Source organism: Spermophilus citellus (genome assembly GCF_964194105.1).
Source record: "Spermophilus citellus genome assembly, chromosome: 10".
In the NCBI taxonomy this organism is placed as follows: domain Eukaryota; kingdom Metazoa; phylum Chordata; class Mammalia; order Rodentia; family Sciuridae; genus Spermophilus; species Spermophilus citellus.
This window is the reverse complement of record NC_138197.1, coordinates 117961755-117976944: the sequence shown is the minus strand read 5'-3', so window position 1 is coordinate 117976944 and position 15190 is coordinate 117961755. Positions and strand designations below refer to the sequence as shown.

Genomic DNA, 15190 nt, shown 5'->3' with positions numbered 1-15190 from the left:
AAATACAGCAAAGACCAATGGATTTTAATGTAAAAGGACCAGAAGCTCATTAATGTTTCAGGTTCCACATTGCTTTAATATTTAAGTTTATTATTTGAATATTGCTTTAATACTTAAAAAGCTACTACTTGTGTTGGTATCAGAAAAGAATATATACTAATACCAAAATATATATGAAATATTCCCACCCTTTTTCTACTACATGTCTGTGTGAGTGTAGGTTTCCTTCATATACTTACCCAAAGCAACATCTAAACATCTTGTTTTAAAATAAATGAAGTAGCTAGGTGCCATGGCATACACCTGTAATCCCAGCAGCTCAGGAGGCTGAGACAGAAGGATCATGAGTTCAAAGCCAGACTCAGCAAAAAGTGAGGCACTAAGCAACTCAGTGAGATCCTGTCTCTAAATAAAATATTAAACAATAGGGCTGGGGATGTGGCTCAGTGATTGAGTGCCCAAGTTTAATCCCTGGTATCAAAAAAAACAAACAAAAAAAAAAAAACAAAAAAAAAAGAAAAGAAAAGAAAATCTACATTTTGCATTTGCAGTTTTAATCAAATATTCTTGTTTTCTTTCTAAACAACTTTTGAGAATCTTTGTGTGACATATTTCTCCTAATTTTAGATTGCACTTAAGTGCAGTTTGATTTTTATGTAAGCATGCTCAAAAAATTGCCAAATATTAATAGTGACAGAAAGTGGATCAGATACATCACATGTTCTAATATATTTTAAGATACCATAATGTTTATGAAAATCTTTCATTCTTTTGCTAGTAGATGGACATGTCTTTTTAATGTTATTTGCCTTCATTGAAGAAGAAACCCTCTCTCTATATAGTCAGTAACAAGTGAATGTATAAATTATCAACTGCTACTAATTGTGAGATAGTGAGTCATTTGGGATTCAGTTTTTTCATGTAAAATATGTAAAATCTCTTCCAACCATTTAAATTCTGTGTTTTCTTGTCTCCTTTATACAATGAAGAACAAAGGGTCTAGTAAGTGACTTTAATATTAACCTAAACTAAATAATAGTTAAAATAAAAATTGTATTAGATTTTTGTCACCACTGCTTTGGTTTTGAGTCATTGGTGAGTTAGACCTCAGCTGAGTTAAAGCCTTCCTTCTCATCTAGGAATCACAATAGTGGTCTTGTGGTTAGAATGAAAGATTCAGACTCACCACCTTCATGTCTGATGGAAAAACAACTGACTCATAAGCTTGAGCAGATCACACGATCTCTCGTAGGTTTTCAGTTTCACCAAAGAATTAAACCAACCTTGGAAGAACAGTCTTAATAGAAAGAAGAGCCAATGTATAAATGGATTATGTATTTATTTTCCTCAATTGAACATATATGAGTAGCTCTTGATTCTATTAAAAGTCATTAAAAGCAAAAATAATTACTTTATAAGGAAAGCTTCAGAATATGCAATCCCCTTTTAACTTTTTTTTTAATCTTTATTTTTTTTTTTTTATGTGGTGCTGAGAATCAAACCCAGTGCCTCACGCATGCTAGGCAAGCGCGCTACCACTTGAGCCATGTCCCCAGCCCAGCCCCTCCCCCTTTAACTTTTTAAGCTATATGATTCAAGCACTTTTTTAAAATTTATTTTTAGTCTGAACAGAGACCATTATAAGTGAGATTATAAGCGAGATGACCTTAGATAATTTGCACGTGGGCATTGTGAGTCAGATAGATTTTTATTTTAATGGGAAACATTGATGTATATACCGAAGGAATAAATTATAGTTATTTATCTAACAAATTGTTTAAACACCACTTATGCACCAAGCACTATTCTAGGCCATATGATGCTGAGCAAGATGAATTCATTAATCTTATATAGAACTGGCATTTTAGTGGGCAGAAAAGTGAAATATAGCCTGAATATAAATCAACTGAGTTTTATCAAAGTGTAATTTCCCAGACCAGCAGCATCAGTGTTACACGGGAACTAGTTAGAAAAGAGAATTCTGAGCCCCCACTCTAGACCTATTAGAATTATAGGGATGGAGCCTAGCAATGTTTTACAACATATTTTTATGCCTACTAATGTTTGGGAACCATTTATATAGATAAATGCAAGAAAAACTTAGATGGGGAAGCTTTTGCATATTGTTACAGTAAGGAGAGAGAGCCTGAAGTTGTAGAAAAGAGGAAATAATGAAGCAGCACACAATGCATGATACCATTTCTGCCCCAGGGGTGCTTTATCTACTGGAAGATATATATGCATCCATAAAAAATAGTACACACAATATGCCAAGGACTCCTTCTAATGCAAAGTATTGTGAAAGCTGCATGTTATGCAATAAATTCTCTTGGGGCAGTAAGGAGAGAGGAGAGACTGGGAAAGGAGGTTGTTTTTGACTGAGGAGGGGACACGGAGGTCACACTGTGTCTTTCTAAAGGCTCTTGTGTTCTTGCAAGAGATTTCAAGCTAGACATGCATTGTAGAGTATAGCAAAGTTTATTAGAAGGGAGGGGAAAGTAGCACCCTCAAGGGAAAGAGTAGGTCATATCAGCAATGTTGTTCTCAAGTCTTTGGGAAGTTTCTAGCATTACTCCCTAAGAGGGCACTTTTGACTGACAGTAGGATTGCATCAGATTTTTAAGTGCCTTTTATCTTAGGTACCAAATGAAACCCATAGGGGTGGGAGGCACTAATATATTGAGATTAAAGATCTAAAGATAACCCTGGGTCACCTTGGCCTGCACTGACCAGTTGTAACTGGAGCTTGTTTTTACAGATTCTATAGTTGGTGGGCTTTCCTTTTGATTAATGGTTTTGCTGAGTGTTAGAATATTTGGTCTGTATAAAGGTCACAAAGGTCCTCTTTCAGGTAAATTTGTGTTCTTCTTATTGTGGAGAAAGCTTTGGATATACCTTCCTTCTCCCAGAGAACAGACCTGCAGCTAACTGTTGTGACTAGTGACTTCAGCCAGAGTGGTGGCATTGGGAAATTTGCTTTTTAAAAGAAAAGATATGGGGCTGGGGTTGTAGCTCAGTGGTAGAGCGCTTGCCTAGCCTATGTGAGGTACTGGGTTCGATCCTCAGCACTGCGTTTAAATAAATAAAATAAAGGTCATTGACAACTAAAAAATATCTTTAAAAAAGAAAGAAAGAAAGAAAAGATGTAGAGGGCCAGCAAGTAGGCCTGTTTTATGGAATTGTTCATATAACTTCATGTTCCTAACATGTCTATCTGCTGCCAATCATTATGGTTAAAAGAAGCATGCTAGAGAGGCTGTTCTAGGCAGAGGGAAAAGTATGTCCATAGTCACAAGATCTTATGAGTTCTTACGTTTGGGTAAAGATAAACAGTTGGAGTACCCAGAGCACTAGGTGCATACCGAGGAGGAGATTAGACTATTCCGTAGTGATGAATGTTGACAAAAAAATGGGTAATACTCAACATTCAGAGTTATATATTCATAGTTGAATGTATAAAGTGGTTCCTCTTTTTCTAAGGAAGCCCTGGGTTCCCTGTTACCTCTTTGACTTTTATCTCCAACTAATCTCTTCCATTTGTTTCCTTTATCTGCACCTGGAGCACTGCCCTCCCAATTCCTGAAACAAGCCAGACACGCACATGCCTCAGGGCATTTGCACATACTATTGCTTTTCTTTGACCCCTTCTTCTCTTGTAACCCAACTACCTTGCTTCTACATTTTCTTCAGATCTCGATTGCAATGCCACCTTTCATCAAGGTCATCTTTGATCTTCCTATCTAAAACTGAACCTCCACACAGACACATTTTCTACCCCCCATTTCCTGCTTTATTTTTTCCATAACATTTAACATCTGACTTTGTATCTGTTCATTTAGTTTATTACCTGTCTTCCCTCTGCTAGAATGTAAGCCCCATAAAGAAACAGATTTGGATTTTGTTTTATTTATTGCTGAATCTGCAGGACTTAGAACAGTGCCAGCATATACTAAGTACTCAATAATAGACACTCCTTTTGTTTAATCATCTCACCTACTTTTTTAAAAGCCAAAGGTGGTAGTCATTGTCACCTTTTTTTTTCTGCCATAATTTGAAAGATTTACCCTCTAAACTGCATTTGTTTTCCCATGAAAGAATTAGCTGTACACTGAGTAATATGGTTGTAGCCAAAAGCCTAACCCTGTGCCTATGATGTGAGGACAAAAGGAGAGTGAGCTTCAGTACTGCTTGGCAAGGAATAAAACAACAACAATAAAAAAAACAAACAACTAAAACCCAAACTGTACTAGTTGCTTGGAAAATACCAGAATCATCCAAAGTGATGTCAGCACCCAGGTGTATATATGAACTCCTGTGTCACAGTCAGCATGTCTAGACCTGGCCCTAAAAGATGGGTAGGTTTTTGGTAGTCAATGAGAGAAAGGGGAAGAGTGCTTTTGGCAGAAGGTGTTAGAAAGGCCAAGTGTAGTAAAACAAAGGAAATAGAGAGCAGGGAGAAGAAGCTGGGGAGGGACTGGCTTGGGGCATCAGGGCCCAAGAAGGCTGCAGTGATTGGTCCAGGTCTTCCTTGGGACTGTTTGATAACTTTCTTATTTCTTCCCTATGTTTGGCTGCATTTGAATCCCAGCTCCTTCCTTTGCTATATGAGAATATAGCAGTTTATCTAATCTAAACTGAGACCACCCCTCTCTACTCCCAAATAACCTTAAAGGGCAGTGATTTCAACATCCTCATGAGGTGGTTGTGACAGCGTAATTACATGAAGTTTCTTGCATAGTCCAGCCACAAAGAAGGTGTTTTGATAAATATTAGCCCCCCAGCTCTAGGAAGTCATGCAGTTCTGTGATCATATGCCTTAATCAGATTACTTTTGCATTTTTTTTCATAGCCTCTAAGTTTAAACTCTGTTATACTTTACTGTCAAATGAACATGCTTTTAATCTGGAGGACTTGTGGGTTTACCATAGGCTCTGTCTGCCCATGCCAATCGATGTGGTTTACACCTGGGTGAATGGCACAGATCTTGAACTACTGAAAGAACTGCAACAGGTCAGAGAACAGATGGAGGAGGAACAGAAAGCAATGAGGTAACATTGATTTTAACAAAACAAAACACATTCCTTTGAGTACAAGGAAGCCTACATTTGAGAGGATAAGGTGACTTTCATACACCATTAAAGATCTGTCTCTGAAACTCACACCAACATGAGACCGAGACAGTCATCCCCTGACCCTTGCTTGGTTCTTGGTGCCTAAGGAGGGCCTAGCCATTACTGCCAGATTCTGGTGTCACTTCCGTGGCCATTTTATGAAGAGATGGCTTGGTCTCCCAGGGGTCTAAAGGTGAGGGAGCCTCCTAAAAGAGCCTTAGTTTTTGTGCTCAGGTGGGTCCCAGAATTTATATCTCCATGAAATTAAGATTTATTATGCAAAAAAAAAAATAACTTCATGTTCTGATAGATTTTTTTCTTTGAAAAGTACAATAGTCCTATAGATTTGTTTTCATCTAAAAGACCATCAAAAGTATATTTCCTTTTATGAAGACATGGACTGTGAAATTAGAAAGTTTGGTACTTTTTTATTTAATATGTCTCTTTGGTCATTTCACTTGCTTTGTCTGGGAAAGGCATAGGGACTTCTGGAGACCCTCGGGTTCAGGTGCTGGCTGACGTAACTTCCCCTCTGACTCCTCAGGAGTGTGTGTTGAGATCCTGTCCACTCACTTCTTTATAAATGTACAGTCCAGTTACAGGTCATTAGCACCTTAAAGTGCAACAGATTCTGTCCATGTTGGACATTCCCTCTACCACGCGGCCTGCGCAGTGGTTTCATTAATGAGGTTCTGGCATTCAGTTAGTTAGAAGAGATCAAAATAAAACACACAGACAGTACCTTATTTTAATGCTAGGTCCGAGACGGCTCGGTCTCCCTGTTTCCCTGCCTCCAGCCGCTCAGCAGGGCAGCGAGGATTACTCTGGGCTAGCAGGAGAGAGAGAGAGCGAACACGCCGGGGATCAGCCTTTTATTTGGGGGAAACAAGAGATTCAGGGGAGAATTCCATCCAATGAAGGTTGAGGGGGGGCTGTACTCCAAGGTCAGGGTCAGTGATTGGGTCTCCAGGGTCAGTGGTTACGCACACCCCCACACGGATGGGCTCTCTCATCAGGAAAGGGTCGGGATAACTCCGACACAGCCAGAGTGCCTCAGGCCCTTAACGGGAGTCACCCAATCACGTGTCAGAATGGCTCCCCACATATTCCCCCTTTTTATTCTTAACAATGAGGCGGCGGTTCACTCTCTGGAGTCCCCGGATTCTTGATTGGAGGACTCGCCATCCTATAGTTACAATACAAAAGAGAATTAACAGCAAAGAGAATAATCCAATAATGTACCAAGCGGAGTGTTTAAGAATATTTCCAGGGTTGAATCCATTTAACTCCTTCAATATTTGGTTAGCCAAAGAAGAAGGATCTGAAAAATCAGCTCTATTATTTTGAATGTCTTGGATATGGTGATGAAGTTCCAGAATATCCAAGCTATTATTACTATTTTGCCAAATACCTAATAAATGGGTTTTAACCTTCTCCCAATCCCAGAGAGAAGCATTGTACTTGGCAGCTGTAACACATACATACTTATAATTAGCATGGCATTTAAGCCTTTCCTTAAATTTTAAGGCTGAAAGTTCATTACCAATGTTAATAACAGTCGCCTCTAAGGCGTTTAACTTAGTCTCAATCCTTTCATCAATATTTACTTGATTACGCAGAGCCTTGGAAGTATTTTGAGCTAAATTATTAAGAAATTTTGCATGCTGAATATTCTGAGACAATGTCAGAGATGCAGAGACGGTTGAGGCAATAAATGAGACCAGTGCTAAGACACCAACAATTATGACTCCAATAGCACGTTTAGGTCTTGTTAGCTGGGCATGAATTTGCTGTAAAACTTGTAAACCAGCATCAGCATACCATGGCTCTGAAATATTAGCAGGTAATAAAACAAAAGAGGGCTGATGAAGTATCAGCACTCCTTTTCCTCCATTATACCTAGAAATACAATTGGTTAGGTTGCACTTATTACAAGTAACAAAATATCTATCTTCCATCCATCTAACTTTTACATTTCCAATAATTAAAACATAAGGAGATTGGACACAGGCTCTTAGGCCATAGCAAGATCCCTCTTTACAGTTCTTGCCGACAAATTTTGGTAAAGGTTTATCTGTAAAATGTAAATATTCTGAGGCAGCAATTAAACGCCAAATATCTCTTTGAATGCCTCCTTCACTATAAGTCAAAATATTACTAACAAATCCTGCAGGTGTCATAGCAGAATTTCTTCGTAATTGTCTCTTATCAATTTTTGGAGACCAGTCTAAAATATACCCACTAGCTTTAGACACCTTATGTCGTACAGGAAAGGTATTTACACAATCCATCCATTTTGGAAAGGTGCCAATTTCAATTATAGAACTATTTGGACAGTGGGGTACCGGTGGGGGTTTTGCAGAAATGACTGGCTTGTTATGGGAAAGTCCCATCTTAATTACTGATCTAGTATTAGGTTTTAAGTCTCCATAAATAGAATTATTTGTCAGTCTAGGTTTACCAATCGCTGTCTTTTCTTCAAATGATACTTTCAGACAGCCAGCATGTTTATCATGTGACCAACATAAAGGTAATTGGGCACTGTAGCCAGAATAATTAAATCTAGTCACATGACTGGGAGTAATATGAGTATCTGTAAATCCTCCCATCATGAATGAGTCATTAGTAAATACTGGAATAGATTCTCCAGTCCACACAGCTGGGTGTACCAGGGGTGGATCTGGGAAATAAGTCCAATAAGTGTCTACTTGATTCCCTTTTACCTGACAGCCCAGTAGGGCAATTACTGTCGCTACCATCAAGACTGGTGTCCTGTTCTTTCCTAGGCGTCGAAGTATTTGGGAAGCCTGGGTTGTCAATTTCTTCACATCTTTCCACGAAATCAGCTTCTCGGCTGGTTCAATCTGGTCTTTCTTCATCTTTTTCCGATATCTCCTCCTTCTGGGTTGTGGCTCCTCCGTGTCTATCCTCAGTCGCTTGAGTCTGGGTTCTATCTCCTCCATGTCTGATAGCACGTTCAGGCACCCAGATAGGACGAAAAGCACCTTCTGGAAAAATACAAGCATGCCCTCGGCCCCATGATATTACCGGATCTGGGCCCTTCCACTGACCAGTCTGTAAATCTTTCCACAGAACTCTGCCTAAAGGGCCTGTCACTGAGGGAGACATTTGTCTCTCAGCAGCAGTGTGACCTTCTGTGTCACAGTTTAAAAAATTTAAAACAAATAAGGCATGATTAAGGCTATTTTGGGGAGTCATTATCTTATTCCCCCTTTTTAATTTTTGTAATTGAAGTTTAATAGATAAATGAGCTGTTATCAGACTCTGTACTATCGCCATTTGGAATTTGGGTTTCTAACTCACGTGGCTGAGAAGAAACCTGAGCCCCGCTAGGAGTTTCCTTTGTATTTTCCTCTCCAGGAAGATTGGTTACCACTTCTGGAGGGCTCTCCAAGATTAGAGATGCTTCTTCTTTATCATGCTGTTCTGTATAATCTGTCTGCGGGCTAGCTTGCACATTTCTAACCTTTGTTTTAGCTCCTAGCGCTTTTGTTTTAAAACGGCTCAAAGGAAAGGAAATTAACTTAGCCTCAGGCTGATTTTCCATTTGAATAGACCTAATGGCTCTTTGAATACCTCTCAGAAGCTCTTCTGGTGGCCACGGACTCTGGTCCATGTATTCAAAGAGACAAATTTCTAGGGCCGTCCAAGTTTTCTGTATATTCTCTATGCCTCCAGGTATTTCAGTAGAAAGACAAACTCTCTGTAACTTTCTTCCTAATTTCTCCCAAGTAAGTAAATTTGGAGACTCTTGGTCACAAAACCAAGGACAATATTCACCTACAATCTTTAAGAATTGCAATAACTGAGTTTTCTTTATCTGTTTTCCTTTCTGATTAATTATACTGTCTAAAATAGTTAGATACATTTCCTTATCCGAAGAAGTAGAATTTCCCATTTTAAGTAAATTAACGTCTCTTTCCTTCAATATTTCCCGGTACTTTTGTGACTCAAATGTCACTTTTTCCTTTCTCTTATTTCTTATTTTCTTTATCCTCTTTATTACTTTTGTGACCCAAATGTCACCTCTTCCTTATTTTTCTCTTTATTCTTTATCTTCCTTATTTCCTCTTTATTTCTTTATTTCTATTTCCTTATCTTCCTTTCTCTTTATTTCTTTCCCTTAATCTTTTTAGCGCGCGCTCCCACTCAATCTAACTAATTCAGAATGCCCCCCTCTTGGGCGCCAATTCTACCACGCGGCCTGCGCAGTGGTTTCATTAATGAGGTTCTGGCATTCAGTTAGTTAGAAGAGATCAAAATAAAACACACAGACAGTACCTTATTTTAATGCTAGGTCCGAGACGGCTCGGTCTCCCTGTTTCCCTGCCTCCAGCCGCTCAGCAGGGCAGCGAGGATTACTCTGGGCTAGCAGGAGAGAGAGAGAGCGAACACGCCGGGGATCAGCCTTTTATTTGGGGGAAACAAGAGATTCAGGGGAGAATTCCATCCAATGAAGGTTGAGGGGGGGCTGTACTCCAAGGTCAGGGTCAGTGATTGGGTCTCCAGGGTCAGTGGTTACGCACACCCCCACACGGATGGGCTCTCTCATCAGGAAAGGGTCGGGATAACTCCGACACAGCCAGAGTGCCTCAGGCCCTTAACGGGAGTCACCCAATCACGTGTCAGAATGGCTCCCCACAATTCCCGGTGCATGAAAATGACTGATAGCCTGGTCTCATGTTTTACTGGTAAAATATAAAAGCCTATATTTTATGTGAACTGTCTTGGTTATAATGGATGGGACAGTGCTGTTGATAAAATTTCATTGGCACATATAATTTATTGGCATTATAAATGGTGTACCCATTATTATGCTTCCTACCTGTATGCTAGTCTCAGTGGTATAACCAAGAAAATAAACATTATGAAGTCCATGTTTTTTCAAATTTGGGACTAGCACTAGCCCGTGCATATGTGACAAATCATATTTGCTTTTTTAGAGAAATCCTTGGGAAGAACACAACAGAACCAACAAAGAAGAGGTAAGCAGTTTGATTTCTTTGCATTGATAAAAATTGTAAGACTGAAAATGAAATTTCCAGATTTTCACTTGTTTTTGTAGGATGCACAATATTTTATATTTCTAATTATATTTAGTCCCTTCTCTGCTAGTTTTTGACCCCCAAGTTAAATGCATCCATTAGGTGGGAAACAGTGCCATGAAGGATAGGCTGCTTGAGAGCTCTGGTTATTTGGGTTCTAGCCAATTAAAGCCTTATTGTTTTTGGAAGGGTTAGAGTACTACTCACCTGTCTTGGCCTTCTTAAATTCTTATACCCAGTAATTCAATGATAAAGTTTGTATCTATCATTTATTGACATGTTCACTATATATTTTCTTATCTTACACAACTGTCAAACTGTATGTATTTAAGGGCCTGGGAAGGGGATTTTACCCAGTGACAAGCATCAGATATGTATATCTTGTTAGATACATTTGATTTGAATCAGACCTAACTGACTTACTGACTAGCAGAAATTCCTGTTAACTGCCACTTCTCCATTTAACCATTAAACTTTAGAAAAAAAGTTATAAAGACAATTCTAAGTGCCCTCCATGTTTAATCATCTCTTCCTGTTAATTATGTAGCTTTGTCTCTAAATGTTATAGTCATTTGCTATTTTTACATTGATACATTATCTTCATGCTTCACCCTTCAGTATAGATGAACACCTGTTTCATATATAACATATGTATATGTTGCCACATTGCTTTCCCAAGAACTATTCCCAGGTGGGGTGACACCAGCATGCCTCAGTAGAGCATGTGTATTGGGCCTTACTGTATTACACTAATGCTGAGCTCTCATTTTTAGAGGGGTGCTAATTGAGTAAACAAAAGGTGATTCCTCATTGTTTTCTTCTGCATTTCTTTGATTTTTTTTAAGGGAGGTTGAACAATTTTATATATTGTTTAACTTTGTGAATATTCTAGATATCTTACTTGCCATTTGTTTATTCAAGTAATATATTTGTTTTAGGTATTTCTTATATTCAGATAGAAATAGCTCATGTAAATTCATGTTAGAACCATGATACATTTGCTTTTTTTAAAACTTTTTTAGAAATTGATGGACCTTTATTTTATTCATTTACTTATTTGTGGTGCTGAGAATCGAACCCAGTGCCTCACATATGCTTGGCAAGCGCTCTACTACTGAGCCACACCCTAGCCCCATACTTTTCCTTTTATTTGCATCAGTATAGTGTTACATTCAATGTCTTCAATTGTTTTCTAACTGGAACTGATTAATTATATCCAGTAGCATGACATTCTGTTAATCGGGATCTACCTAGTTCCTGATCATGGGCTTCACTGTAATTTTGAATAGTCTGTAAAATGATAATAATGAAATGCTGTAAATCTGTTTGCTTTTGAGTTAGTAAATTTGGGTGGCAATCTTATTTCAATAATAGGAGTTTGAAAACTTTAGAGTTCAACTTGTTAATTTCATACCACACTTGCTAACTTACTAAGTTTTTATATTCTTAAGATAAAATTCCTCATTTGTTAAAATATAATGATTTTTAAAATATAAGCTGTAGAAAAAATGCCCCAATTTAGTCGTGCTAACAAGCTTTTTGTAGCTGATTAAATTTCAGGAATGCCGTTGTAAGTGTGCTGGTGTTTTCTTGCAGTGAGAAGCAGTTGGAGTGTCTGCTGACGCACTGCATCAAGGTGCCAATGCTCATCCTGGACCCGCCCCTGCCGGCCAACAGCACCTTAAAGGACCTACCATCTCTTTATCCTTCTTTTCATTCTGCCAGCGATATATTCAACATTGCAAAACCAAAAAACCCTTCTACTAATGTCTCAGTGGTTGTTTTTGAAAGCACTAAGGATGGTAAGCTCTTTTTTGTGGATATTTAAAAATCTTATTATCATTGATGTTTGAATGACAAAATTCACAAAGGCCAGGCCTGGACTTGGCTGGAGGACGGGTTCTGGACATCTAAAGATGTGGTACAGTTTCATGCCAGGAGTTACAATTGTATAAAGGCACTTCCCTTTCATGAGAGCTCGGCCTTCAGTCCTAATCACCTACCAAAGGAAATGATTGGATATCTAAAGATGGAAATGATTCAATTTTAGAGAAGTGTCTGATAAACTAAAAACACACAAAGAAGAGCCAAGGAACTGCCATTGTATGAGCTTTGTATGTCATGTCTAATCTCAGAAAAGGATTGTGTATTATTCCATGAAATCCACATTTCTCCATTTTTTGTGCTGAATGCCTGGTGAGGACCTTCAGTCTGGTACTCATCCTTACCTTATCTTCTTTACCTTAAGTTATCCAGAAGAGTTCTCCCCCCATCCCACTATTTAATTCCTGAAGTTTGGCAGAACATACCTGGAGCATTCATAGTTTATATTCTGAAACATCTGGTTACATAGGTATTATGGACAAAATGTTTGTGTTTCTTCCAGAATTCACATATTGAAGTCCTGAGCCTCAGTGTGATGTTATTAGGAGGTAGAAGCTTTGGTAGGTGATTAGACATGAAGGCTGAGCCCTCACGAAGACGATGAGTGTCTTCATAAAATTGTAACTCTGAAAAAAACTGCACCACATCTTTAGATGTCCAGAACCTGTCCTCCCACCTGATCGCTGGGCTGCCAAGCCCAGGCCTGCAACACTTAGTCTAGTTCTCTATCTCTGCTTCTGTCCGTGTCGTACTCCCAGTCTAAATCTTTGGAACCATCTTTGCCCCTTTTCTACTTTTTACCTCCATAACTAATAATTAACCTCATCCTATCATTTGCTTTAATTGCAAGTAATTCTTAGATTCATATCTTACTTATCTCATTTCCTCTACCCTGGTCTGAATTCCTTCTCAGATTCCTGTGATAGACTTCTAGCACCCTGTCTGCCTGGGAAGTTCCTCTCTGTCTAGCACATGATTATCAGATAAATGTGAAAATCCTGCACTTACCACTTTCCTCTTTTTGTGAAGAAAATGCTTTAGTAATTAAATTTGGTTTTCACATGGTATAATCTCCTCCAGGTGTTCAGGATTCAGCTTTCATTTCCTTGACTATGCCTTTGATCCCCCTCTCTGTGCATCACTAGCTGTCAGAGTCCTCTCACTAGGAGTTGCTGGGCCTCTGTGCATCCACACCTCCCTACCTAGTTCCTCTCTTGGCCCATCTCAAGTTCTGCTGCCTTTATGGAGCTCCTGGACTAGAACATTCACAATGACTTCATTTTTCCTTGTCTGTGTCCTGTAGTACTTATAATCTAACTCCTAATTTGTTTTTTGATTGCCCGGGAGTTTATGGTATTCTTGTATAATTTCTTCATTGAGCCAAAATGTTACCACTCACCAGTTTGTATTCTGAATGATGTTTAATGAAATCTGGCTTCCTGGTGCACAAGTTATTTTTAGTTTGGAAGGAAAATTTTAACTTTCCAAGCACATGACTGTCCCCTTTCACACTGTAGATATGTCGCTGAACTCCTTTGTGCTTCAGCAATCACATATTCCAGCCCAGAAGTCTGGATCCAGGTCATCTCAGTCAGTGGAGTGGTTTTCCCAGGCAAGCTTATACCCTTTGATACATAGGAAATGATTTCTTCCAGGGCAATTCATATTACCTCTGGACTAAACTGGCATTTCCAAACTACTTCCATTTCATATGGCTCAATTTGTACAAGGAAAGCAGGACCATGAATTCAGCAAGAGCTTGGTACTGAGTCCCTGCTATGTGCTGGGTACTGTCCTCTGTGCTGAAGGTGCTACAGTGAACAGATGAATGAAAGTCTCTGCCCTTATCGAGTTTACTCCCAACAAATGAGTAGATTATGTAGTCCACATAAGATAAATATTGCAGAGAGAAATGGAGTAAGATAGAGGAAGCATCAGACAGAGGATATGGGATGGTAATTTCAAATTGGGTGGTAGGGGCAGACATCACTGAAAAGATGATTTTTCAATGAAAACATGAAGATAAGAGAGCCAGCAAAATGAACATTTGCAGCAAATGAGTGATCTGGATAAGTGGAAAAACTAGTACAAAGGTCCTGAGGCAGGAATGTGTCTGGCCTGTTTGAAGAGTAAAGTAAGGAGGCCAGTGTGTTTGGAGAGGAATGGACAGAGATAAGCATAGAGAAGTAATGGGGGCGTGGGGGGAGGTAAAGAATGCAGACCCTCATAGCTACATTGAGGAGTTTGGTTTTATTTAGCTCAGAGTGTAATAGAGGATCATTGGAGGATTTGGGGTAGAGGAATAACATAATCTAACTTATATTCCAGAAAGATCAGTTTGATCTTTTTATTTTTACTGCTGTGGTGAAAATAGATTGAGGAGAGGACAAAATTGAAATGATTCAGGAAAGAGAGAAAGTGGTTAGATCAGGGTGGTGTGATACAGCTGAGAAGAGTTTGGCTTTAGATTCCTGAATTATTTATTTATTTCTATTCTACGCTACTCTATTCTATTCTTACAGTGCCCGGGGGTGAGCCCAAGGCCTCACACTTGCTAGGCAAGCACCTTACCACAGAGCTACATCCTCAGTTCTGATTCTGGACATTTTTAAGGTCAGTCTCACAGGGTTTCCTGATGAGTTGGTGACAGGAGTCTAAGTGCTTTACTTCTGTTTACAAGCACAAAAATGTAATGGAAATTCAGTAGGGCCACATCATGAACTATCAACTAAAACTCCCAAGTCTCTTTAAAAAAGTTATATGCTAATGCTCAAATACATATTTATATTTATGTTTGCATAGTTGGTTTTTGATGCCATGTCTAGATCTTACTTTGTTTTTTTTTTTAGAAATATTTTTTATTTTTTATTTATTTTTTTTTTTAAGAGAGAGAGAGAGAGAGAGAGAGAATTCTATTTATTTATTTATTTATTTTTAGTTTTTTTCGGCGGACACAACATCTTTGTTTGTATGTGGTGCTGAGGATCGAACCCGGGCTGCACGCATGCCAGGCGAGCGCGTTACCGCTTGAGCCATATCTCCAGCCCCCATAGAAATATTTTTTAAAGAGAGAGAGAAAGAGAGAAATTTTTAATATTTATTTTTTAGTTTTCAGTGGACACAACATCT

The 15190-nt window shown here is 38.8% G+C and overlaps 1 protein-coding gene across 3 annotated transcripts in view; it reads left to right on the top strand.

Annotated features, from left to right (window-relative positions):
* GNPTAB (N-acetylglucosamine-1-phosphate transferase subunits alpha and beta) overlaps positions 1–15190 on the top strand; it is an 80896-nt gene that overhangs the window by 25845 nt on the left and 39861 nt on the right. For all 3 annotated transcript variants that reach the window (XR_014023959.1, XM_081309313.1, XM_081309312.1), the window contains 3 exons: positions 4929–5048; positions 10076–10117; positions 11774–11979. Coding sequence is in view for 2 of the 3 variants with exons in the window: in XM_081309313.1 (XP_081165439.1) it covers positions 4929–5048; positions 10076–10117; positions 11774–11979 (368 nt within the window). In the remaining variant the exon portion in view is untranslated. The remainder of the gene's footprint in view (positions 1–4928; positions 5049–10075; positions 10118–11773; positions 11980–15190) is intronic.